We start from the raw sequence: 24460 nt of genomic DNA, 5'->3' as shown, positions 1-24460 counted from the left end.
GAGGATCCTCGGGGTGTTTTAAAGTGGGCATCTTTCCTTCTTAGTAGCTGATCTTTTGGCGATGGTTGTGGATTTTTAAGACAAGTGGTGTCAGAACAGTACCTTACCGATATCCAGAAAGAAAATTTATGTGTGAGTCTTCGATGTAGGGTGGATTGAGGGGGTCCACACTGCACGAGGACATGCGTGGATTAGATGGAAGTGAATGTTACAAGTTCTATGTCGCACAATGGTTGGGAGAGGGTCCGTAGGGGTGTTTATGAAGTGGATATCCCTTCTCTTTAATAACCAATTTTTTAAGGATAGATGTGGGCCAGTGATAATTACCTGTCCTCAAATTATTTATAAATTGCCTCTTTTTTAATACTTGAGTTTTTATAAATGAACGTGAGCTTGTAACTGTTATCTACCAAACAAACGCAATGTTATATTGATATGTTGTTTACATAACTAGACTATAGTAAATATATACTCTCACTTACCTTCATAATTATACACTTAAGTTATATAGCATTATTTGCGATAATTTTCAAATGCTTCGTGGGCAAAATTGTAGAAATGCTAGAAATATTTGTCTACAATTCGCTGTCAATTCACATAAATATTTTTATATATTTGAATTAAGAAAATTTAAAAATATTTTTTATTGAACACATCATAAAAATAAAAGACTAAATGCAATAAATCTCCATGTAAAATTACTAATATGCAAAAATATTGCATAAATAGAAAAAATGACAAAATGATTTTTTGAATTAAAAAAAAAGTAACGTAACTCGTTGATGCAGAGGCAATGAGCTTTTTTCATAAATAAACAAGGGTTAAAAGTTTAAGTAGAGTTGTGGGCGTCATCCATCTTAGTTCGCAATTTCTTGATATGCTTTTGACATCATGAATTAAGTTACATATGATGCCAACTTGAATCATCTTCTACACTGATAATCACAAATACTACAAAAACATTAATATATAAAACAAAAACTTCTAAGAAATCTTGTACAAATAAAGTAAGCTAACAAAAACTTATAAGTTGGTGAACAATCTGTGAGAGTGTGGAGTCTGCCCCAACATTGTATTTAGGCAGAATGACTCCTACCAATCAAGGATCAACAACAACTAGGCCACTCATCTGTACTGTTTCTCTGCTATGAAGATCAACACTGTCATTTTTCATCTTTTTCTGTTTCATCTCACCAAAATAGTACGAAGTAAATCCCCAAAGAGAGAGGAATAGGGAAACCCCCTTTTCTGGTTGAAACTTTTCATGGTAAAAAGCAACAGCCAACAACGTTGTGATGGGGAGCGAAACTGTGATTACTATGCCTGAAAATAGAGATGAAGCATAGAACACTACTCCAATGCAGCCCAAGAAAAACCATTGCACGACAATGGTTGTCCAAAAGAGCACCAAATAGTACTTGGTTTCTCCAAGTTCATATTGCTTTGCCTCTTTCGGAATTGCCTGCAAAACAGAACACACAATTTGTTGGTACCATATTTTTAAAGCTTTGTTGTAATTCTAGCACAAAGTTAATGAACTTCTTACTTTGTGATATATAGATGTGTTTGCAATAACTTCTTATTTTTTGGATAGAAATAAATATATAAAAAAAAAATTTAAGTTAAATAATAAAAGTTCGGATTTCATAATTATACATATAATCCGAGACCTATTTATAACTTTGGATTTGAATCAATTTAATTTAATCAATTCAAGTAAAAACTGTAAACAAATTAAGACACTTTTTTTAGTCTTTTTTTTTTTTTTCCAATTATAAGCTAATAAACACTTAAGATAAATGTTTCCAAACACCCCTTACATGCATTTGTCAAGAGCTTAACATAAATCGTTTATCAGTTTATTGATAAAAATAAATTGAAAATAGTGTTCTTGCTTATAACTTTTAATTTTGAACTAATTATATTAAGTTCATTTAAGCTAAAAGTTATAAATAGCTCCTAACTACCAATTTCTGCAGCTTACATGTAAGATTGTAAACATTAAATTGGTTTGTCCAAAAACTACAACTCCAACTTTTCTTTTTCACTTTTAACTTTTATTTTCAAACGGTTCTAACTTTTAATACTGCTTACAACTTTTTCTAAATAAAAGTAAAAACTATTACAACATTATTATTATTTTCATAACCAAATTATAAAAAAATTTATTAAAATGAAAAAAAAGTCAATGTAAAATCAAATTTTTTTATTTGTATTTACTATTAATTAAACAAAAAGGACCTATAATAACTATTATTATGTGGATAAAAATTACTCGTTATAAGTACATTTATTTTTCAACCATCGGTTTAGAGTTAATTTTGTTTAATGTTTATTTACATAACTTTTTAACTTTTATTTTCAATTATATACTGAATGGAGAGTGCTTCAATTGCTGACTATTAATTAAAATAGAGTAAATATTAATTGACCTGAAAATCGTTGTTGATGAGCATCCCAACACTGCAGAAAGCAGTCGCGAAAACGCACATCATCATCTGAATTTCCAGCACCAGGGTGTACGTAACTGCCTGCTTCGCCTTCGCGTACGTCAGCTCCACCAACGGCAGCAAGAACCCCCCCAGTGCCCCCCAGTGCCGCCCCCGCCACCGTCAGAGCAAACCCCAACGCGTACTCCTTCCCCGTCACCCCCGCCGGCCGGTCGCCGCTCGAGTTGATCCCCAGCACCGCTGCGCCAACCGTCAGCAGGACGATGGCGTTGACCGAGTACGCGGTGAACCTCTGCTTCACGAGGAGGAACGCGAACGCCGCCGTGAAGGCCAGCTGCGTCGCGACGATGAGAGACGAGGTCGAGACCGGCAGCTGCGCGAGGCCGTAGGAGTAGAAGTAGTTGGCGCCGCCGGCGACGACGCCGAGGATCACGGAAGCGAGGAAAACCCGACGGTTCATGAAGACGAGCTTGGTGGAGGCGCTGTGGCGGCGTGATGAGGATGAGGATGACGGGGAAGCCGGCGGTTTGGAGGAGGCTGGAGAGCCAGATTCGTTTGCCACCCTTGATGAAGTAGAGACGAATGATGAGCGGGCCACCGCAGTTGCCTACGATGAGCAGGACGCAGTTGAGAAATAGGAGAAGTTTCCTCCTGGTAGAGCTGCGGCCGCCACCTTCAGCCTCCATTAATTAAGATTCTTGGTAAACTATATTAATGAAAATATTGCAGCTTCACTTGGGACTTGAGAGCGTTATCTTATAATGATTTCTATTCTATGTATATATATATAAGTTTTATCATGGTAGTACAAAATTGAAGCATATTGGCTTTTATTGTATTTTTTATTTTATTTAATATATATGTCATGTTTATAGAATTGAGCAAGTGATACCAATCGATGGCAACATTTTGTAAATGTGGATTATTGATTTAGAGGTGTTTATTTTGATTAATTGAATCGAATCGAACAAAAATTTTAGTACGTCACTGAATTGAAATATTCGGTTCAATTAATTAAGTAAAAATCAAATTTATTTTGATTTATTTCAATGTATTAGTAAAAATCAAATTTATTTTTATATAATTCAATGTTGTACTGAACCAATCGAATTTTAGAAAAGATTAAATTTAGAATTGAATAAGATTAGTAATTGTCAAGTTAAGATAGTTACACTTAAATACGAATAAAGTTAAATTTATGATATTATTTGTATATATTTTATAAAATGATGATATATATTTTTCTATTTAAAAAGAAAATCAGTATTCGATTAATTTCGATTTATTGGAGCAAAAAATCGAAATCGATCGAATTACCATTTTTTTTTCTAAAAAATAACCGAACATCGAATCAATATTCAGTAAACGGAAGAAATTTGATGAATTGGGAATGCATAAACCAAATAGATGAATAGTGTTTGAGGTAGGATGAAGTTAGGAGGAGGTCTGAATTGGTGGGAGAAATTGTCTGAAAGCATCAACCACATCAAGAGGGCACACATCGTATGTGGGAGACGTTGAGTGGATGGGAAAGGAGTTGACATTCTCGTCACACATTGATTTCTTGGACCTCGCTACATACCTGACGAAAGGATGGGATATACGGAAAAATTTTTGTTCTAGTCAATCTAATTATATATATACATTTATTTTGTGATTAATAATTTTTTTAAACTATACACTAATCATATGATAAATTTATTGTACCTATCATATAATTAATTCAAATTTGACCGAATCAAAATTCAACAAGAATTTTGCAAGACATATGTTCAAGTGTTTTGAGTTGTCTTGGAGGTGGGATAATTGATCTAATAAAGGCTGCACAAAGACATGGACGGATTAGGTGGGGGAAAATGTTGCCATTTCCCCATCCCATATTGATTGCGAAATGATTCCTAAAAATTCTAATTGGCCAGTGTTCATAATTAATACACATTGTTTTATACTTTTCATTCAAATAATTGTATCCAAATGTATGGAATTTATAAGGAAAGAATTGTCAAACTCATTGTCTAATATTTAATACTGTCTCTGAATTTGACAGTTGAGCTCTTTAAGATGCATAGACTTTTGAGCCAAATTTACACTTTGAAAAAGGAATGTATGTGTACAATCCTCCTTGTGCTTTTAATTTCATTTTAACATTTGCTTCTCTTTGAAATATGAACTTTTGCCAGTACCTTTTCTATAGACATTATTCAAAAATCCACCCATATATATGTAGGTTGCTATATACATACATACATACATACATATATATATATATATATATCTTTTTATTTTGATGGAAAGAAATGCACGGAATCCAAACATAAGGAGGCTTCCTTAAGTAGTAAGGTTGAGGTCTCACAATTAAAAAGTTATGGATCAATGCGTACAAATGTAGATATATGTCTACTTTATAGTAGTTTATAATTTTTTTGGTTCCGTTTCAATTCATTTGTTGATTTAAAATTTGCAAATGATTGGAGAAGTTTTTTTCTAATCTTTTTCTAACATATATATAGGGTACACAAAATATTAATTGAGATTGTTTTATAAATTGAATTGAGACATTGATAGCTAAGTATTAGAAAACAATTGCAAGTTACATTGACACTTCCAATAGAACTTAATTTTGAATAATTAGCAAAAATGTGAAATTTGTGATTATAATTTAAGTATTAATATGGCAGTCCTTGACAGGCGCAAGAAAGGCAAATATTTGGCATGTACTCCAACTACAAAGTATTTGTTTTATTTGGGAGTGAGCCCACATTTGAAAGTTCCTTTTTATTTTTTCTTAAATTCAAACATCAAATATATTAATAATTTTTCATTATATAATTTTATAATAAAATATTCAAATTAATTTTAATATTCATCAATAAGAAGCGCTATCTTTGACTTAATTTCTTTCTTTTGTGGGTCAAGACCAGCTGATGACTTTGATTATGCTTAGGTTAGGTATGAATATGTTTCCTAGAATACTTGTTTTAGTATCCATCAACAAACAGTATCTTTGACTTAAGTAGTATCATATTAACGTCTTAAAAATGCCGATACTGATTATTTATTCTAATTATTGTCGCACGAAGCACATCATGCTGTAGTTAAAAAATTGTATATTTGCCGATTATTTATTTCATTTGACTTATATATCTTATAAATAAGGGAGTATTTCTTAAGAGAAATTTCTTTGTGGAACTGTCAAAAGTATTCGAATAAGATGAAAAACCGCACATTTTGTGTTCGATCCAGTCATGTTTTGGTGACTCAGGATCTAGTCGAAGATGTCAAGGCTTCAATAGTATAGATTAAGCCACATCTATAAATTTTTACCCAACACTTGAAAAATACTCCACATTTTTCATTTATTACAGATATGTAAAGTTTAAGATCTGGCTCGTCGATCCCGTTATTTTGTTCAAACTCAAACTGACTTTTAATGTTTAGCTGAGAGTCGTCTAATTTGCTGTCGATAACTCAACCTAAGCATATAACCAAATAAAAATTTATAAATTAAAAGTAGATAAATATCGCTAGAAATTTGACCTAAGATCTCTTATTTGTAGAGCTTTTAAACCTTAAAAATAGTTGTGTGCTGTTTGGATGCAACAAATCAAAAAATGTATTTATACTATTTATTATGTTTCAAGGCCTCATAGTAACTACTTTGGCAAAAAAAAATATTAACTTTCCTAAAACATCTTTAGTTTGCCTTTTCTCCCCCATAAATGACAATCTCTTTTATGTAATTGGTTCTATTAATAATTTCCAATTCATACACATTATAAAATTAATTTACTTTTATCAATCTTAATTAATTATCCATCCTTTTCTTATATATTCAATTAAATAATAAAAATTTAAGTTATGCACACGCATCTAGTATACTCCAAAGTACTAGTTTCGTCATGAATGTAAGCATTTTAGCTAGTTAGTCTTTCAAGCCATAGTAAAAGCAATTCTTTGTTTGCTTGACCGACGTTAAACTAATTGATGGTTTTTGTGAGTCCAATTTGCACTAATCATACTTCTCTGAGGCCACATTTATTTGGAGTTATTAGTTGGGATCCCACTTAATCACATTTAATTTTTAAATAGCTCGATATTAGTAGTTAAAACCAGCTACTATAGCTTATTATGTTTAGATTACAATTCTAAAGTTATTTATACCACTTAAAACCCATCATGTTAAATAAAGGAGGCCTCAGAATTTAAAAAAAAAAAAAAAAAACACTCAAAAAAAACACTCAAAGTTGCTAGTTGGTTGAAGGGTTACGTTTGGTGAGGAAGATTGAGTTATCCATCCCAAAATTCGTACCAATTACTATGATTTCATGAGCTCTTTTGCAAGCTTTGACAGGTTTCACTACAATAAATAGCGTCATTAGTAATAATATAAATTCCTTTTATTATTTCATTAGTAATAATATAAATTCCTTGCAAAATAATAAAATTCGTTCCTAATTTAGCAAGAAAAATATTTATTTGATAATTAATTGTCGTTGATTTTAGCATTACACTTTTTTTGTTGTTCATATCTAGAAATTTTACATGAAAATATTTATTAGTAAAATTTTGAGGAGAATTTTTCAAATTTTTCGCTTAGTAAGGCTTGCTACAAAGTTTTGCAATATTAGAATTTCTTTTCAATTATAGCAAGAAAATATTTCATTTCTAATGTTAATTTTAGAATCACAAAACTTAAAATTATCACCCTGGCTAAATTAATTTGTTGCTAATACCAAAAAATTTGCCCTCCTTTCTAATTTTCCTCACTATATATTGACATAATATTTTGTAGTATTTTTTGAGCATAGAGAGAAAGGTAATGGAAATAAATATTTCCATATATCAAGAAACAGAGTACTTATCATCTTTTTTCTACTTACAACTAATCTTTTGAAGCACTGTCAACTTTACATCTCAATCACTTCTGTACTTTCCCCCCCCCCCCCCCCCCCAATTAATTACTTTTGAAAACACCCACAAATTTTTACAAACACTCCCTCAATATATAACGAGTGAAAAATAATTGTCCCACTAATTCTACAAGATTGAAATCTCATAAAAGTAAACATCAAAATTAATACAACAAACTTCATTCGAGAAACAAGAAACGCTTTATGTAATGAAACTGATGAATTTCCATGAAATGTTTGTAATGCCTCTGGTCTTCAGTCTCTGAAGATAGGTGGAAGAGTATCTGCTGTAAAATACTCCTCTTTGACAGTTTTCGCCGAGCAAAATCGCACCTACAAAACATATGCGAAAAGAAGTACGACAAACATGCATATTCAAAGCGAATACGAAAGAAAAGTAAGAAAGTTTTTAAATGTTATAAGCAACTGCAGTATCGTGAGTATCAGATTTTCGTAGTTCTTGCTGCTTAATGTTAATGAAAAATGATGGGAAACTGAGAGTTAACACAGAATAACTACTGTGAAAGAAATTGATTCATATGAAACCTGATTTTGTTTGGTTTTCTTTTCTGAGGGTGTAAAACGAGAATATTTCACGAATTAAAAGAAAGAAACGAAAGAAGTTTTCACAAAACCCCAAGAAAATACCAAATATTTAGAACATTCTCCAATACTTTTCTTAAGACATCATTTGCAAAACAGCTAAAAACTTAACCAAACACAATCACAAAGAATTGCACGGAAGACGCGCTCATGCATGACCGGTAAGCTGTTAAAGAATTAAACTCATAGGCTCTTCCTGGTTAGTTAATTCAACAAAAGAAATTTGACCCACTATTAAGAAACGTTGAAGCTACTGAAAATGGTACATATCATATGGTTGCAGCACTCAGTCAGAAGTGAATTAGCACTGAGTGATGCAGAAAAACATGTAAAATGAGAAAGTGCTTGGAGAATCCGATAGATCTTGAGCATTGTCGCGAATGCATACCAGAGAGGCATATGATTTCAATAGGGGTTTGACCAGCTGCCAAACTGGCTTGAATACAAAGGGAGCGTCCACGAAAAGGACTTGACCTAATCGCCTTGGGTAGTAGTAGTAGAATGCGTCAAACTGCAAATGGACAAAAAGTAATTTGGAAAAAAACCAATTGTGATCCCGGAAGCTACCTCAGCCACGGCATTGTAACTTCCAGAATGGAGATTGAATAGCATAATGTATAACGAAAAGAAAATTCAACCAAGAATAGGGGTTTATGAAGAAAACAAACAATGGAAAGATAAAATAAGCGGTCAGAGCTTGTGGCAACCACTCTTTCACTAATATTTGGCAGCATTTCTTAATGTAAAAAAATTTGATCGAAAGAAAGCAGCAAGTTTCAGAATTAAAGTCTGAAGAGCAGGAACAATACCATTGATGGATCACAGTTAAAAAGCTCGAAAACATTCTATTAGAGAAGTTGGAAATTAGTTAGAAATTGCATGACACAGATTTGTTAGTTGAAAAATTTATGAACAAAGAAGATTCAAGTAAGTGATAGCGAATTTTTTTTCATATTTGATCGTTTCCTGTAAGTCATTTCTAGGCCAGAAGGAACTTTTTCCCTGATAGAAGTAAGAGCATGTATGAAGTGGTTCAGACCTAAAACATTGACAAAGGGGCTGTTTGATATAGCAAAAAGACAGTTCTAGGAACTTACCACAAATATTAAGAACTTTAGATCAGCATTTTGTGTCTGAAATCCTCGGAGATCAATTATGCCAAGTATTTCCTGCTTTCCAGCTGGAAGTTTGCTTAGTGCCTTCTCAATCATAAACACGCATAGCTTCTCATCTTCACGTGGTTCCTGCTTCTGAATGGATGAAAATTGGCACATATCATCAACAAGCAAGCTTAAGTCTGAAGCAAAGCTTACTGCTAAAGATAAAATTCCAAAACATAGGACTAGTGCAACTGCTGACATCTTTTCGTCACCTCATTATGTTACTGATAGTAGTTGAAAAATTGCAAAAGGAGTATTAAAGAGCACCTCGTTGTAAATAAAATTTCTTATAAAGAATTATCAGACGATATTGTGTCTGCAATCCATTACAAAAGGGCCATCACAAGAGAGAATTAGGTCTCAGATAAATGAAACATGAATACATAGTTGGAGAAGAATGCATAAGCCGGCCCCTTTTCCTCTTTGTCCTAGCAATGATGGCAAAAACCAAGCAGCAGCTAACATTATATATTTCCACATTTCAGAAACTTAATAGTCTCATAGATAAATGGGAGTGTTGGCGAAGCTGCATGCAACGAAAAACTTAATAGTCTCATAGACAAATTAATAGTCTCAGATAAATGAAACATGAAAACATAGTTAGAGAAGAATGCATAAGCCCAGCCCCTTTTCCTCTTTGTCCTAGCAATGATGGCAAAACCAAGCAGCAGCTAACATGATATATTGCCACATTTCACAAACTTAATAGTCTCATGGATAAATGGGAGTGCTGGCGAAGCTGCACGCAACGAAAAATTAATCTTCCCTTTTACGTAGAAATGATTCCCACTATATTCTGAAAGTTACACAGCAAATGATATAGCCATAGTTCAATGGCAGTTGTTATTGGCTAATAAGTTTGTTTTGGACTCTGGTATTGGATCAACCAACAGCATTTCAGTAAGGGCTGAAAGATCTTATGTTTATCATAGGAATTCAAGATTTTTGCAGTAAGTTAAAGTTTAAGGCTCTTTCATGCAGGTAGTCAACTTAAATAAAGCTCATTAAGAGTGGACCTGCAGCACACCATTCAGTAACTAAAAGGAGGCATTCTTCAGTAAGAGAAGGGCATAATCTTGATATTTTCGGTGGAATTATTAAGGGGCTCTTTTTCATTCTTAATCTACAGAAAATAATGGAGGACATGTATTGACTGTATAATATAGATCATAGGCAGTTCAGGTCTTAGAGATACCTGTGGAAAATGCTTGGCTGCTTCCACAATCAGCACTGGTCTGCCATATACATCAAGATAGTTGTGCACATAAGCTTTTCCAGTTTCAGCTGCAATTTTGACTGATTCTTCTGACAATTCAGATACACGAAATTCATGACGCCATCTCTGTTTAGGTAAAATGAAAATTCCAGGTATATATAAGTCTAAAATACGTACTCGCTGCAAACCTAAATATAGTTATCCATTTATGCTCCTCTTGATGTTATTTTCAAAAAATAAGATTTCATAATGTGCATAATGGAACAATGACTAAGCCAGGGGCTCTCTCTCAAAAAAATAAAAATAAAAATAAAAATAAAAAACCAGGGGCTCCCTCAGATGCTTGTTTACAGTTAGAATTCAATTTTTTTCTTTTCTTTTTCATACATTGGAACAAACTCAAAATTCAACGTAAACATGCACCAAGCAGTGGAAGTGGGACTTTGAGAAACAGAATCATCAGAGTATGAATTGTAATTACGATGGCCTTAGTCAATTTGGAGACAGTATCTTCGACGGAAAACTTTCTGTCGTTCAGAAACCAAAGTATCATCTCTTCATCATCTCTTCCATACTTGCCCACTGGGAGACTATTATGTTCTTTCTTGAGCTTCTCTTTGACTTCTGCCACTAACTGCAACATCAAAGATATGATCAACTCGATTCTATCAAATCACTAAAGAAATGGAACAAAGCATAATCGTTTTTGGAATTGCACTTGCATCCTGTGACGTTGTCCTGAATTTGTTACTTCATCAAACGTTGTATAGAACTTGAAAAGAACTCCAAAGAATGAAGTATCTTTCTCATACCAAACAAGAAACGTGTGAAAGAATCATTTCATGACACAATTATGAACTCAAAATTCTCCCAAAAAATGGGACAACATCATACATGTGTATTTGAATTGATCCAACAAACTAAACTGGAAGCAAGTTCACAATTCCATCAGTCCTCCACTAAGAAAACGGTTGAAGCTCACTTTCTACTACCCCAAGAATTTTCCAGCAATTCAATTCAAAATTTTTACAGCAATCACAACAAGAACAAAACGCAAATAGAAATGACAAACGAAAAGGAACAAACAACATCCTCCACTGAAACATGACAACAAAACAAGAATGTACACCATTCCAAACGAGATTAACAAAATTCAGAACAAGCACTGCAAGCGGGAACCTTGTGAGCATTTTCCGGGGCCAGAGAACAACTACGAACACTGAACTTGAAAATCTTGGTGGGTTTCTTGGGGCGAACTGCAACTGTCTTGAAATGGTGAAGCAGAGGAGGCCTGAGTCTCAGACACTGCGCCATTTCATCAAACAGTTAGTATTCTTGTTTCGGTACTTGAGTGTAGCTCCAGTGTCCGAACTGTGACAGCAAATACTACCATAATTCGTTGTTGCTTTATATTAATACATTGTGAGATATTGAGATACTGTGTGTTTTGATGTGTGTGAGAGAGACAAGAGAGATGAAATCGCTGCAAACGTGTCGTTAAATAAAGTGTAGTGTTATTGACATGGTTTTTCCGAAAGCGTTGCTAGCGTGCACTTAAAGCGTTACATATGGATATGGAGTGTTGCTCATGCGATTTATCATGTTTAAATAGGTGAAACAAAATCTTTCAAGTATTGAGCGAAACACACTTCATTCATATAATAATAAAATATAATAGGATGAATAGTAATTTATCTCTTATAATATTAAAAATGAGCACATTACCCTATATAAATAAAATATAGCAATTTATTCTCATATACATTTTAAAATGAAATAATTTACCTCCTTATATAGGGAGGTAGATTGCTATATTTTAAAAATTATAGGGGGTACATTCTTATATTTTAAAAAATATAAGGAGGTAAATTGTTGTTTATTTTTTTATAAGAAATTTGCTCATTTGTAATATCACATGGGTACTTGCATTTTTTTAAAATATAACCAATTCACTCTAAATAAAAAAAAAAGTTGACCAAAGAAAAAATTTATTCACTAAGGTCTATTAAAAAGATCAAAATATTTTAAAAAATAAATAAAATTATAAATTTTTGATCCACAAATATATTTTAATTAATTCATCTTAAAAATCTAATAAAAATTAACAGTTGGGAGATGATCCTCAAAATTAAAGGTATTAATATTTTTTTAAATAGTAAAGCATATTTTTAATCATATTAAATTTGGAAAAAAATATTATAATCTGTTCTAGATTTTATGGCATTTATATTTATATTTTATTGTGTACGTGTTGTGGTATTGGCATTGATGGGCATTCGTGCAGCCGTACTACGTTCTAAAGAAAAAGATAACAGAGAAAACGCAAGGATGAAAACGTCAATAGCCATATCCCGACAGACAATTTTCTATTCCCAGTGGAAGTCGGTTCACCAGCCTTTCCCCTCGTCGTGCAAAACAACAGTCAGCAAAATTCTTATCTCCTCTCTCTCTCACTGAACATAAAAGTAAAACCACCGCTAGGAAAAACCCGTGGCAAGAATTATTGCAATTTGCAAAGGAATTTAAAACCTCGGACTTCTTTGAGACGCCATGGCTGATCCAAGCTCTTCTGCCCAAACCACCGACTCGTGAGTTTACCTTTTGCATATATTGTAGTTTTTTCACGTAAGCTGATTTTGTTGAAGTTGAAGGTGGACCCTTTTCTTGTTTGGTTTTTGATCAAGTGTTTATATTCCAACACCTTTCTTTTTTAATTATTTATTTATTTTGGCCTTATGGGTTGGTTTTGTTGGATGTTGTTATTTGTATTGGAAATTGGTTTGTGAGCGTTGGACTGTTAATGTTGTTGTTTGGAAATATATGGGTTTCTTTTTCTTTCTTTTTTTTTTGGAGTGTGATTGTTTTGTGGAAGTGTTTGGTTTTTTTGTAGAAATAGTTTACTAGATTTTGGTACACTTATTGGGAGTATGGATTGCTTGTTATAGGAAAATGTATTTTTTCTCTATATTTGTTGATGATCTTTACTAAATTATATGCTTACTGTTGTTGTTGTCCTGAATTTGGGCTTCTTGATTAATTTTTCTTGTTTGGGTTGTTTATTTATTTGAATCAAGTTATGTTTTTTGGATGAAGAAGAATTTTGGGTTCTTGGAATCCAGGAAAAGTAGCAAAAGAGACTATTCTACTGCGATTTTAGAACGAAAAAAGTCCCCTAATCGCCTTATTGTCGATGAGGCAATTAATGATGACAACTCGGTGGTCTCGATGCATCCTGTTAAAATGGAAGAACTTCAGCTCTTTCGAGGGGATACCATCTTGATCCGGGTGAATTTTGTTTATATTCTATATGATACAATTGGCTTTTCTTTTATTTATAGGTCTTATTTGAAGTGTGTATGGTGGTATAGGGGAAAAAATGCAAGGACACGGTTTGCATTGTTCTCGCCGATGAGCAATGTGAAGAGCAGAAAATACGAATGAACAAAGTCGTACGATCAAACCTGAGAGTACGTCTTACTGATATGATATCTGTGCACCAGTGTCCTGATGTCAAGTATGGAAAACGTGTTCACATTCTTCCCATTGACGACTCGGTTGAGGGCCTCACCGGCAATCTCTTCGATGCCTACTTAAAGCGTAAGGCTATCATTGTTTAGTTGCTGTATCTCTTTTATTTTGGTGTTGTGATATTGTTATACAACCATATGTTTCTTATTCCAACGGTTAGCCTATTTCTTGGACGCTTATCGTCCTGTGAGAAAGGGCGACCTTTTTCAGGTTAGAGGTGGCATGCGAAGTGTTGAATTCAAGGTCGTTGAGACCGATCCCGGTGAGTACTGTGTTGTTGCGCCTGATACAGAGATATTCTGTGAGGGTGAACCAATTAAGCGTGAGGATGAGGAGAGATTGAACGAAGTTGGTTATGATGACGTTGGTGGTGTAAGAAAGCAAATGGCTCAGATACGTGAGTTAGTAGAACTTCCTTTGAGACATCCTCAGCTTTTCAAATCAATTGGTGTGAAGCCGCCTAAAGGGATCTTACTCTACGGGCCTCCAGGATCGGGGAAAACGTTAATTGCAAGAGCTGTAGCTAATGAGACGGGTGCGTTTTTCTTTCTGATTAATGGACCTGAAATAATGTCAAAGTTAGCTGGTGAGAGTGAGAGTAATTTGAGGAAGGCATTTGAGGAGGCTGAGAAAAATGCTCCGTCCATCATCTTCATTGACGAGTTAGATTCTATTGCTCCAAAGAGGGAGAAAACACAAGGTGAAGTAGAAAGGCGTATCGTTTCTCAGCTTCTTACTTTAATGGATGGTCTCAAGTCCCGGTCTCATGTCATTGTTATGGGGGCCACAAATAGACCGAATAGCATTGATCCTGCTCTGAGACGATTTGGGAGATTCGATCGAGAAATTGACATAGGGGTGCCGGATGAAATTGGAAGGCTGGAAGTTCTCCGTATTCATACCAAAAACATGAAACTTTCCGAAGACGTGGGTTTTGTACTGCTCAGTATTACGGAATTGTGGCTTAGCGATGTGGGCTATGTTTTTCATTTTTATTCATTAATTCCTTTCAGGTTGATCTTGAACGAGTTGCCAAAGACACTCACGGGTATGTTGGTGCTGATCTTGCTGCCCTTTGCACGGAAGCTGCTCTTCAGTGCATCAGGGAGAAAATGGATGTAATTGACTTGGAGGATGAGACAATTGATGCCGAAGTATTGAATTCTATGGCTGTGACTAACGAACATTTCCTAACTGCACTGGGTGCCTCGAACCCATCAGCCTTACGTGAAACAGTACGAGTGTTCAGCAAAATTCATTAAGCTATTCCTTTTCACAACTCTGTCATCATCATCGTTGCTTTTATTAGTAATTCTGCTTGAATTCATGAACACCAATCCCCTTTGCAGGTTGTTGAGGTTCCTAATGTCTCCTGGGACGATATTGGTGGGTTGGACAATGTGAAACGAGAGCTTCAAGAGGTATACCCTACAATCTTTGACATCTCATGACATGATTTCAATTATCCGTTTGCTGCTAAATCTCTTTGTTCTTTTGTGAATCATTCTTGCAGCTGACATATATGAACTCTGTTTGTCATCGCATCACCTAATTATGTTATAATTCCTTAGCTAATATCAAATTTATCCATTTACCAATGTGATGAAATTTGCAAATGTTGGGCTTTTACAGACTGTGCAGTACCCTGTCGAGCATCCTGAGAAGTTTGAGAAGTTCGGCATGTCACCCTCTAAAGGGGTTCTCTTCTATGGACCTCCTGGTTGCGGCAAAACTCTGCTCGCGAAAGCCATTGCTAATGAGTGCCAAGCCAATTTCATAAGTGTCAAAGGACCTGAATTGTTAACGATGTGGTTCGGAGAGAGCGAAGCAAATGTTCGGGAGATATTCGACAAGGCTCGACAATCTGCTCCGTGTGTGCTTTTCTTCGATGAGCTTGATTCAATTGCTACTCAGGTAGTCATCATCGTGTCAAGAAGATTTGATACTTTGCTTTTTCAGCTTTGTTTTTATAATCTTTTGTACCATTCTGTGTCAACTTAGCGAGGAAGTTCGGTTGGAGATGCTGGTGGTGCTGCAGACAGAGTTCTTAATCAATTGCTGACGGAAATGGACGGAATGACGGCAAAGAAGACGGTTTTTATTATCGGCGCAACAAACCGGCCTGACATAATTGATCCTGCATTGCTCAGGCCGGGACGTCTCGACCAGTTGATCTACATCCCACTTCCAGATGAAGCTTCTCGTCTTCAGATCTTTAAAGCGTGTTTGCGGAAGTCCCCTGTAGCTAAGGAAGTCGACCTAGCAGCACTTGCGAGGCACACACACGGGTTCAGCGGTGCTGATATTACTGAAATATGCCAGCGTGCTTGCAAGTATGCTATTCGAGAAAATATTGAAAAGGTAACGGCATAACATGATTTTCTTGCCGTCAATCAATGTGTCATGTATCCATGTAGCCAATGCTCAAAGCCCCGTTTTAGCGCGAACTTTTTACTCCTTAACAGTCTTGAAAATTGATATTTTGACTTTTTAGAACTTCATTCTCATTTTCAATTTCTATGATTTCGCATGGTAGGATATCGAGAGAGAAAGGAAGAAGAGAGAAAACCCCGAGGCTATGGAAGAAGACGACGTCGATGATGTACCTGAGATCAAGGCAGCGCACTTTGAGGAGTCGATGAAATATGCTCGGAGGAGTGTGAGCGATGCCGACATCAGGAAGTACCAGCTCTTTGCACAGACGCTGCAGCAATCTCGCGGTTTTGGGTCTGAATTCCGGTTCCCCGATCGAGCAAACACTGAAGCTGCTGGGGCCTCAGACCCGTTTTCTTCTGCCGCTGGTGGTGACGGCGGTGACGATGACTTGTACGGCTGAAGATACTATAGGTTAAGACGACGGCTGAAGATACTATAGGTTAACGTCTTACTGTCCTCTCCATGCATGTTTTCATGTAAAATATGTACCTCACACCGGAGCTTACGTGACATTAAGAACCACACTTGTAATATAAATAAAGGGTTAGTAACAATGATCTCCACTTCTCTCCTTTTATTTTTTATTTTTTTTTGTGGGGGTTGAAGATCGTAATTTCAAGAGTTAGACGTGAGTAATTTAGGATACACTTCGACGATGGTTAGTAGTGTGGTTATTTGGACAAATCTCATATTTGCATATTTGCATTTCCTAACCTAAAACCGTGGAGGTGGAATCGAGTTTAATTGGGATGTTCCCCACATAAAACATCGAAGCCCATGTTTGCATTTTCTAACATAGAAAGCCTTGGAGGGACGGTGCTGATAATTTCAAAAGAAAGAAAAGTTAGGTATATGTTGGAATATGGAGTCTGATCCAATATTCATCAATGGTCAGAATCGAGCTCCATTGCCCCTATTTGGTGATAGGGTTTCTTTGTATTTCCTATTCTATTTTACATATAGACGATACGTGTACATGGATTACATTAAGAAATTTTTTTATTATATATATATAATAAATATAAAATAGAATAGACGGCCCAATATGAATTGCAATAGAAAATTCAATCTAGTTTAGTATAAATAGTTACCGAACGGTTCTCTATTACAGTATGCACATGTATCTTGATAAAAATTGATCTTGAGCGCCGATGGTGAACTTAGAAAATTCTGTAATCCATATAAAATTTTGATATGTAATTGCGGGAAAGTCATCTTGAGGACCATGTGTGGGTGTGCATAGGCTGATGTGGTGGACCCTTGGAGCTGAGGGTTGTCCTTGTTATCTAAGCTGGGAATCTTTCTGGCACACCTTTTTCCCCTCTCCCAAAAATCACAACTACTGCATCAGCATTTATTTCAGCAGAAGATATAATAGCAGCACTTGGATCAGCTCAGCAGATCTAACCATGCCCATGTGGGGGTCCATTCACTTTGCAGAAAGGACTAACGGTTATGTGCTGTGTGGGCTTTTTGGTCTTTTCCTGCATGTGAGTAAAAAAGCCGAAAAGGGCAAAAGGCAATCTTTACCTTAAAATTGTGAAATACAAAACCCTCTTTTCTTTTTTCTTTTTGACATTTTCCTTCTGTGTGTGTGGATACAGTGGTTTCTTGTTGAAACTCCTAGGTCTAGGGTAGAATAATGTTAATCTCGGGTCGAGGGGTAATTGAGTCATATTTTAATATCATAGGATGTGATTTGAGACTAAGGAAGTGGTCTTAATTCCGAAACTCTAACGATGAATCCTTGAACGACCGATATGTTCCCAAGTGTCAAAAGAACTATCTCCATTTCTCCACCCTGAATTCGACTTTGGCACAACTAGATCCTAGAGATGTTACATACATAGTGTGCAAAACACGACAGTCAAATAGTTGTACATACTCCACTTTTTGAAACAATGGATATGCAGTAACCATCTAACTGCTTGGTTCAGAAATATCCCACATCTAAGAAATGTTGACTTACCATTAAAGTGAAAAAAATCCAACCTGCGATTCCTTGGTGTTATGAACCAAGAACAAAGTGCAAAGAGGGGGGGCCACGGGAACTCTTGCTGAATCTTTGTGTCAAGAAAATTTTCACTTCTTGTAAAAAGTAGTTGAGAGATTCAGGTTATTACCTTATGATGAGCCCATGAATTTTGTATCCATCCTTTGATGAGACGTAAAATCAAAGGTGGCAAGAAATGGCATATGTAATGATGGGACATGGTTTTTGCTGTGAAAAAAGGGATCGACGCCTGTCAATTCTGTAATGTATTGTGTTGTTTGATTGCATCCCTTTCACACATGGTGGGGGTCCTTTTGGAGTTGCATGATAAAACGCAAGAAGATGCTTCTTCTCATCCTTTCACCTTCATGGCAGTAAAGGATAGAAACATTTTTTTCTCACATAGTAACGAAATTATAAAAGTATGAAAAAGTTCGATTCTTGATTGATCTATAATTTACTATCAAGCAACTACGATGAATTTCAATATGAGAACACTTGAAAAATGAGAATTATCAATTAATCTAATAGTTTACTGTAAAAGAATCACGAAATCGTAAAATTTTAATATGAGAGTTCAGGAGAAATTCTAACTCGGATTAAATTTGAGTGTATTTAAACTTATTATAAGGCAAGTACAATTCACTTATGATATGGTTGGTGCATAATTTAAGAAAAATGCTCAATCACATAATAAATATATTATACTTAATTTGATTAGTCAAATTTAATATGAGTAAAATTATTTTGAGAGTTCGAGTATGATCTCCGTATTATGAGACCCACCATTGCCCTGAAGGCCCCAACCACACACCAAGAAACTTGGTTTTAATTATAAATTCAAATTGTTAACTGGTCCGATTATTAATTATCAAGACCACTACGTTATAATATGGAAATTAAGGTATGATTTACGTGTCCAGGACACCAACCGCTTACCTCTAAATTTACATTTGACTATAAATCGACATTATTATTTAAATCCAAAAATTTACTATCAAGAAACGATAAAATCGAAAATTTCAATATGAGAATTTATGTATAATAAAATCTAATCAACATAGCTACTATTTAGTAAACATAACATTCCATTTATAAAACGGGAATGAATCCATGACCTTTAAAATCATAAAGTCTCACTTTTGTCAATTGAGTTAGATCTTATTAACTATATTTAGCTCTAAATCAAAACTACAAATTACTCCCACAATTTACTAACAAACCACGATTTCATAAAATTTCAATGCCCACAAGATCCTAACCACACGCCTATGACTTGCTTTAGCCCTTATGAGAGAGGAAAATCATCCTCGAAAATGGTTTTAATTTTTCGAATAGGTACAAGAAGGAGGTGGCTGCCCCATCAAGACATCCTTGTGCATGCTCCTGTTATTCCCTTGAAGTGACTGACAAAGACTTGTCCACAAAGCAAAGTTACATCTCTCACATTATTGTACACTTGATAACACATGACCATCATCATCTTGTTCGAAAAATAATGCTTATTCCCAACCAATTTACGCTACGTGATAAAAATTTTCAAATCAAATAATGTCGCATGTGGTCATGTGCAAGAATTACTACTTCAAAAGAAAGATAGCGAAAATGGAGTTTCATAGGTTGCTAGAGACTCTTTCTCCAAATTTTTATGAACTTTTAATCAAAATATAGAATACTAATGCTCCTACCTCTTTACAATGCCAACTAAATTGCTTTCCTACTCCTAACAAATAGACGTATTGTTGCGATCGATTTATTGATGCCTATTGTTGTAACTTGTGGAAGAAGACGAATAAGCAAAGGAGCAATTGGACGAGCCTTGGAGAAGCAACAATTGAGCAGGGGTCACCGATGAGGAAGAGTACGATGAAAGATCGGAACCCTTCGATAAGTTAGTTGTGGGCTTCTGGCCTTGCTCGCCTCCAGCTTGCTCGTGCTTAATTTCCTTCAATAGGGCCACCACGTCTTTCATGGTGGGACGGTCGTCTGGACGGTTACTGGTGCAGAGAAGGGCTATTCCGAGGGCTTGGAGCATTTCTTGGATTTGTGTGTCTGGGTGCCCTTGGAGTTTTTGATCAATGATGTCGACAGGGTCCCGTTTGCTCTTTAAGTGGTCTCGTACCCACTGAATAACATGTAGTTCGTCTGGAAATGAGGGGTCTATTGGTTGTTTCCCTGTTATGATTTCTAGTAAGACGACACCGTAGCTGTAGACGTCGCTCTTCTGGGTAATCTTTAGCATGGAAGCATACTCTGCATAGCCCAAAAGAACTAAGTTTTAGAAGAAATGGCTGATTGCAAGTGTAGAAGCCAAATATGTGAAGACAAATTTGTTTGGACAAAAAGTTGAAGCAATCACATGAGCTCACATGCATAACTCCCTAATATTACAACACAAGATACAAATCCAAGTACAAGCAACATCACTTGATGTTTCCAACTAACACTAAAATGATCCTGCACACAATGCGAAGGATTCGTGGAACCCTCTTTTGTTGATCATGTTCTTCTAGCCAACTTGAAGTAACTAATTCAAACCCAACATTTAATTTTCTAGGTTGAATAGAAATAACTAAAATTCAGTAAAATCAAGAAAAAGAAAGTCTAGAAAGCAAGATAAAAGGATATGGGCAACAGTTAAATAGGAAATTACCTGGAGCAAAGTATCCATATGATCCAGCAAACTGAGGATATGCTGAAAAAGAGCCAGCATTTTCATCCTCAATAAACCTTGCTAGCCCAAAATCAGCTAAACATGGCTCGTATCGGTCCCCTAAGAGTATGTTATGTGTCTTAACATCGCGGTGGAGGATGGGCGGCACGCAGTCGTGGTGCAAGTAAGCCAAGCCTTCAGCGACTCCCAGTGCTATCTTGAATCGAATCTCCCACTCAACTCTCTCCCCTCGCCCGTCGTGTAACAACGCGCCTAATGTGCCATTAGGCAAATAGTCATACAACAACAACTTGGTCTTCCTATTGGCGGCCCACCCCAATAGCCTAACGATGTTCCTATGTCGAATGCGGGCTAACGTTGTAATCTCCGATGAAAATGTGGCGGCCGAGTACTTCTCCGATGAACGGAACCTTTTCACGGCGATGGTTTGCCCTGATGGGATTATAGCCCGATACACAATGCCTGATCGGCCATGACCGATCACATTGACAGCTGTCAAACACTTGGCCACATCATTAATAGACAAGTCGAGCTTTTGGTACACTGTGACCTCCCACGGCCCCCCCAACTCCATGTCGTCCTTGTTGTCTAAATCACCATCACGGGCCAGGTAGGCCCGAACACGTCCTCCGAGGATAATGTAGAGCGCAGTCAAGAGTAGCACACATGCCGTGCAGAGCAATACCACCATTGCCACCCTCGCCGCCTTCCCGCGCCTAGTGGCTCCGCCATCGTCGGCCGAGCACTTGTTGCTGGAAAGACACAGCTGGGGGTTGCCTGCCAGGACGCTGAGCGGCAGTTTGGAGAAGAAAGAAGTCTCCGGCACATGACCCGAGAAGTTGTTGTGGGAAACATTGAGAACCACCAAATTTTGAAGGTCGGCCAGATAATGAAGGTCGCCGGAGAGCTGGTTGTGAGAAACATCCAGCACCCCTAGCCTGTCCAATGTTGTGAACTCCTCCGGAATCCCACCAGAAAGTCTGTTCCAGCTCAAATTTAGAGCTATTTCCAGTGCCGGAATCTTCCCCAAGCTCGCCGGAATTGGACCTTCAAGCTCGTTGCTGCTTAAATCAAGCAATTGAAGCCTAGAACACGAACCAAGTTCACTTGGGATTGGACCCGAGAGCCTGTTCTGTCCAAGAATCAATTTTGTTAGTGAACTCAATGATCCCAGATTCGGACTCAATGTACCTTCAATCATATTCTCAGAAATATCAAGAAACTGGAGGGCAGCAAGCTGATTCAAACTCCCCGGCACATTCCCTGTTATCGAATTTGAATGCAGGTCAAGAAAAGTGAGATTCTTGCATCCAGAAATCTCAGCCGGAATGATCCCAGATAACCGGTTTGATCCAAGATCAAAGAAATTCAGATTCTTCAATCTCCCAATATCCGGCGGCAAACTCCCGGTGAGCTTGTTATTACTAGCTCGAAATCGAATCAACGAAGAACAGTTTCCAATTTCAGGCGGTATCGCCCCTGAGAGATTGTTCCCCAGCAGCAAAAGCTTGTTCAGATTCTGTAACTCGAAAATACCACTAGGAATTGGCCCTGACAATGCGTTTTGCGACAAGTCGATGGCTTCCAACATGTGACAATTAGACAAAGAAGGTGGAATATTACCCTCCAGCCGATTTTGCCACAAAAACAACAACGTTAAGTTAAACAAGTTCCCGAATTCCGTAGGAATGCTGCCGGTGAGTTGATTGTTGTCGAGCTCGATATGGGTCAAACCCGTGCAATTGCCAAGCTGAGTTGGAATCTTGCCTGAAATTTGATTCACACTCACCTGTAGCTCTTGCAACAGGCTCAAGTTCCCGAAAGACTCCGGGATGACGCCCGTCAACGAGTTCATGGACACATCTACGACCATTAATTGACGGCAGTTGCCAAGCTCAGTAGGAATAGTGCCCACCAAATTGTTCTGCCAGAGCAGGAGGTTCTGCAAGTGTTGAAGGCTGCCTAATCGAGTTGGTATCGAGCCGGTGAGTGAGTTCTCGTAGAGATAAATGTTTTCCAGGGACGTGCAATCGCCAAGTTCCGGTGGGATTTGGCCGGAAAGAAGCGCGGTATACACGGCGAGGGTCTGGAGTTTCTTCAAGTTCCCAAGAGAAGCTGGAAGAAACCCGGAAATGCTGGTCTCTGCCAGGCCTAACAACACCAAATTCGTGCAGTTTCCAATTTCTTGAGGGATGGGCCCTTCAAGATTCTTGTTCCCACCAGCTCTGATCACCTCCAGCTTCTTCATATGGCCTATACTGCCTGGAATCCCACCACTGAGCTGATTATCATAGAGTGTCAGCTCCACCAGACCTGTCAAGTTTCCAACTTCACCAGGAATTTCACCTTCCAGCCGATTCGTGTTAAGATAAAGCTGCTCCAGCTTTACCAAGCGGCAAATTTCACCAGGAATTTCACCACTCAATCCATTATCACTCAAATCCAGGAGCCTCAACTCCTGAAGATCGCCAATCTGTCGTGGGATAGGCCCGGTGAGGTTAGTCCCCGACAAGATAAGCTTGTTGAGAGACTCCAAAGAGTTGAAATTCGAAGGCACATTTCCAAGCAAATCAACGTACTTCAAATTCAGCTCCACAACCTCATTCTTGAAGTTGCAGGAAACGCCAAACCATCGACACGGAGTCTCGTCAGTCGGATCCCAATTGTTTAAAACCTCGAGCGAGCCCTTCAAGCTGTTCTTCCAGGCAAGAAGGGCTTCCCCCGGCGGACTGAGAGCGAACACAGAGGGAGAAATCAATGTAGAAACAAAGAAGAAGAAGAAGAAGAAGAAGAGGGGCCATGGATAAACAGGCATTAGAAAAAAAAGAAGTATGATACAAACTTCAATGCTGGTGGGCAAAGAAAACAGGGGTTTGAGCCTAGGGAGAGGCGATATTGGGAGGAAAACGAAACCATGTCTTGTGGGCTAATGGATTTTTAAACATATAGATGAATATAATATACTCCAAAAGTGCCAGAATCTCCGGATCCAAGAACCAGCTAGGCCACTATGTTTGTATGCAGAGATACATATACACATATTTTATATGTATATATATATATATGCAGAGAGAGAGAGAGAGAGAGAGAGAAAGAGGATTTGGTTTTGTGGGATTTGTTGTTAACGGTGGTGGAGATGGGGTCTCTTTCTTCAAGAAAATGAAAGGAGAAAAGGTGGATGGAGAAGGCACAGTTGCTGTTGCTGGGGACTGCACTTCAATCTTTTATTATTATTATCTTTTCTAAGTATGGAGACTTTCACCACTTTGTATATGTGTAACTTTGTAGGCTGCAACACTCTCTCGGGTTTATCGTAGCAGAACAATTTACGGTTCTTGATATTCTTTTTGGCAGTCTCATCTTTTTCACCCACTTACTGCCTCATTTAATTCCAAATTAAATATATGTAGGTTTCACAAAAGCGCCATTGTATCTTTGTTTACACCTATACCTGTTTCTATTTTCCGACCTTGAATTTTTTGCTTCAAGT

The 24460-nt window shown here is 36.9% G+C and overlaps 3 protein-coding genes and 1 pseudogene across 5 annotated transcripts; 1 reads left to right on the top strand and 3 right to left on the bottom strand.

Annotated features, from left to right (window-relative positions):
- Positions 1 to 997: 997 nt before the first annotated feature.
- On the bottom strand, positions 998 to 3280 carry LOC105179391 (annotated as a pseudogene).
- Positions 3281 to 7431: 4151 nt separating this feature from the next.
- On the bottom strand, positions 7432 to 11901 carry LOC105179389 (phosphatidylinositol transfer protein CSR1). 2 transcript variants are annotated; one of them, XM_011103002.2, is made up of 6 exons: positions 11519 to 11900; positions 10821 to 10973; positions 10319 to 10465; positions 9061 to 9213; positions 8352 to 8474; positions 7432 to 7693 (listed from the first exon to the last, which is right to left on the bottom strand). In XM_011103002.2, exons 1-6 carry the CDS (start codon positions 11651 to 11653, stop codon positions 7616 to 7618), a joined length of 789 nt encoding a protein of 262 aa, XP_011101304.1. In that variant the 5' UTR covers positions 11654 to 11900; the 3' UTR covers positions 7432 to 7615. The 2 variants fall into 2 exon arrangements, with proteins under 2 accessions (XP_011101304.1, XP_011101303.1); XM_011103001.2 differs by lacking the exon at positions 7432 to 7693 and having other exon boundaries at positions 7704 to 8474; positions 11519 to 11901.
- Positions 11902 to 12689: 788 nt separating this feature from the next.
- LOC105179388 (cell division cycle protein 48 homolog) lies at positions 12690 to 16866 on the top strand. Of its 2 annotated transcripts, none has more exons than XM_020691310.1 (9): positions 12690 to 12927; positions 13414 to 13624; positions 13708 to 13936; positions 14028 to 14794; positions 14881 to 15102; positions 15217 to 15288; positions 15500 to 15781; positions 15869 to 16228; positions 16404 to 16866. In XM_020691310.1, the coding sequence occupies exons 1-9, from the start codon at positions 12890 to 12892 to the stop codon at positions 16701 to 16703; spliced, it is 2481 nt and encodes an 826-aa protein (XP_020546969.1). In that variant the 5' UTR covers positions 12690 to 12889; the 3' UTR covers positions 16704 to 16866. The 2 variants fall into 2 exon arrangements, with proteins under 2 accessions (XP_020546969.1, XP_011101302.1); XM_011103000.2 differs by having other exon boundaries at positions 12691 to 12927; positions 13459 to 13624.
- A 2991-nt stretch (positions 16867 to 19857) lies between these two features.
- On the bottom strand, positions 19858 to 24309 carry LOC105179387 (probable LRR receptor-like serine/threonine-protein kinase At4g26540). Its single transcript, XM_011102999.2, has 2 exons — positions 20950 to 24309; positions 19858 to 20549 (listed from the first exon to the last, which is right to left on the bottom strand). Exons 1-2 carry the CDS (start codon positions 23783 to 23785, stop codon positions 20050 to 20052), a joined length of 3336 nt encoding a protein of 1111 aa, XP_011101301.1. The 5' UTR covers positions 23786 to 24309; the 3' UTR covers positions 19858 to 20049.
- Between the last annotated feature and the right edge of the window lie 151 nt (positions 24310 to 24460).

This window comes from Sesamum indicum, unplaced genomic scaffold, assembly GCF_000512975.1.
Source record: "Sesamum indicum cultivar Zhongzhi No. 13 unplaced genomic scaffold, S_indicum_v1.0 scaffold00155, whole genome shotgun sequence".
Classification (NCBI taxonomy): Eukaryota; Viridiplantae; Streptophyta; class Magnoliopsida; order Lamiales; family Pedaliaceae; genus Sesamum; species Sesamum indicum.
Note: the sequence above shows the minus strand (reverse complement) of the source record. Positions and strands in the feature narration are given on the sequence as shown.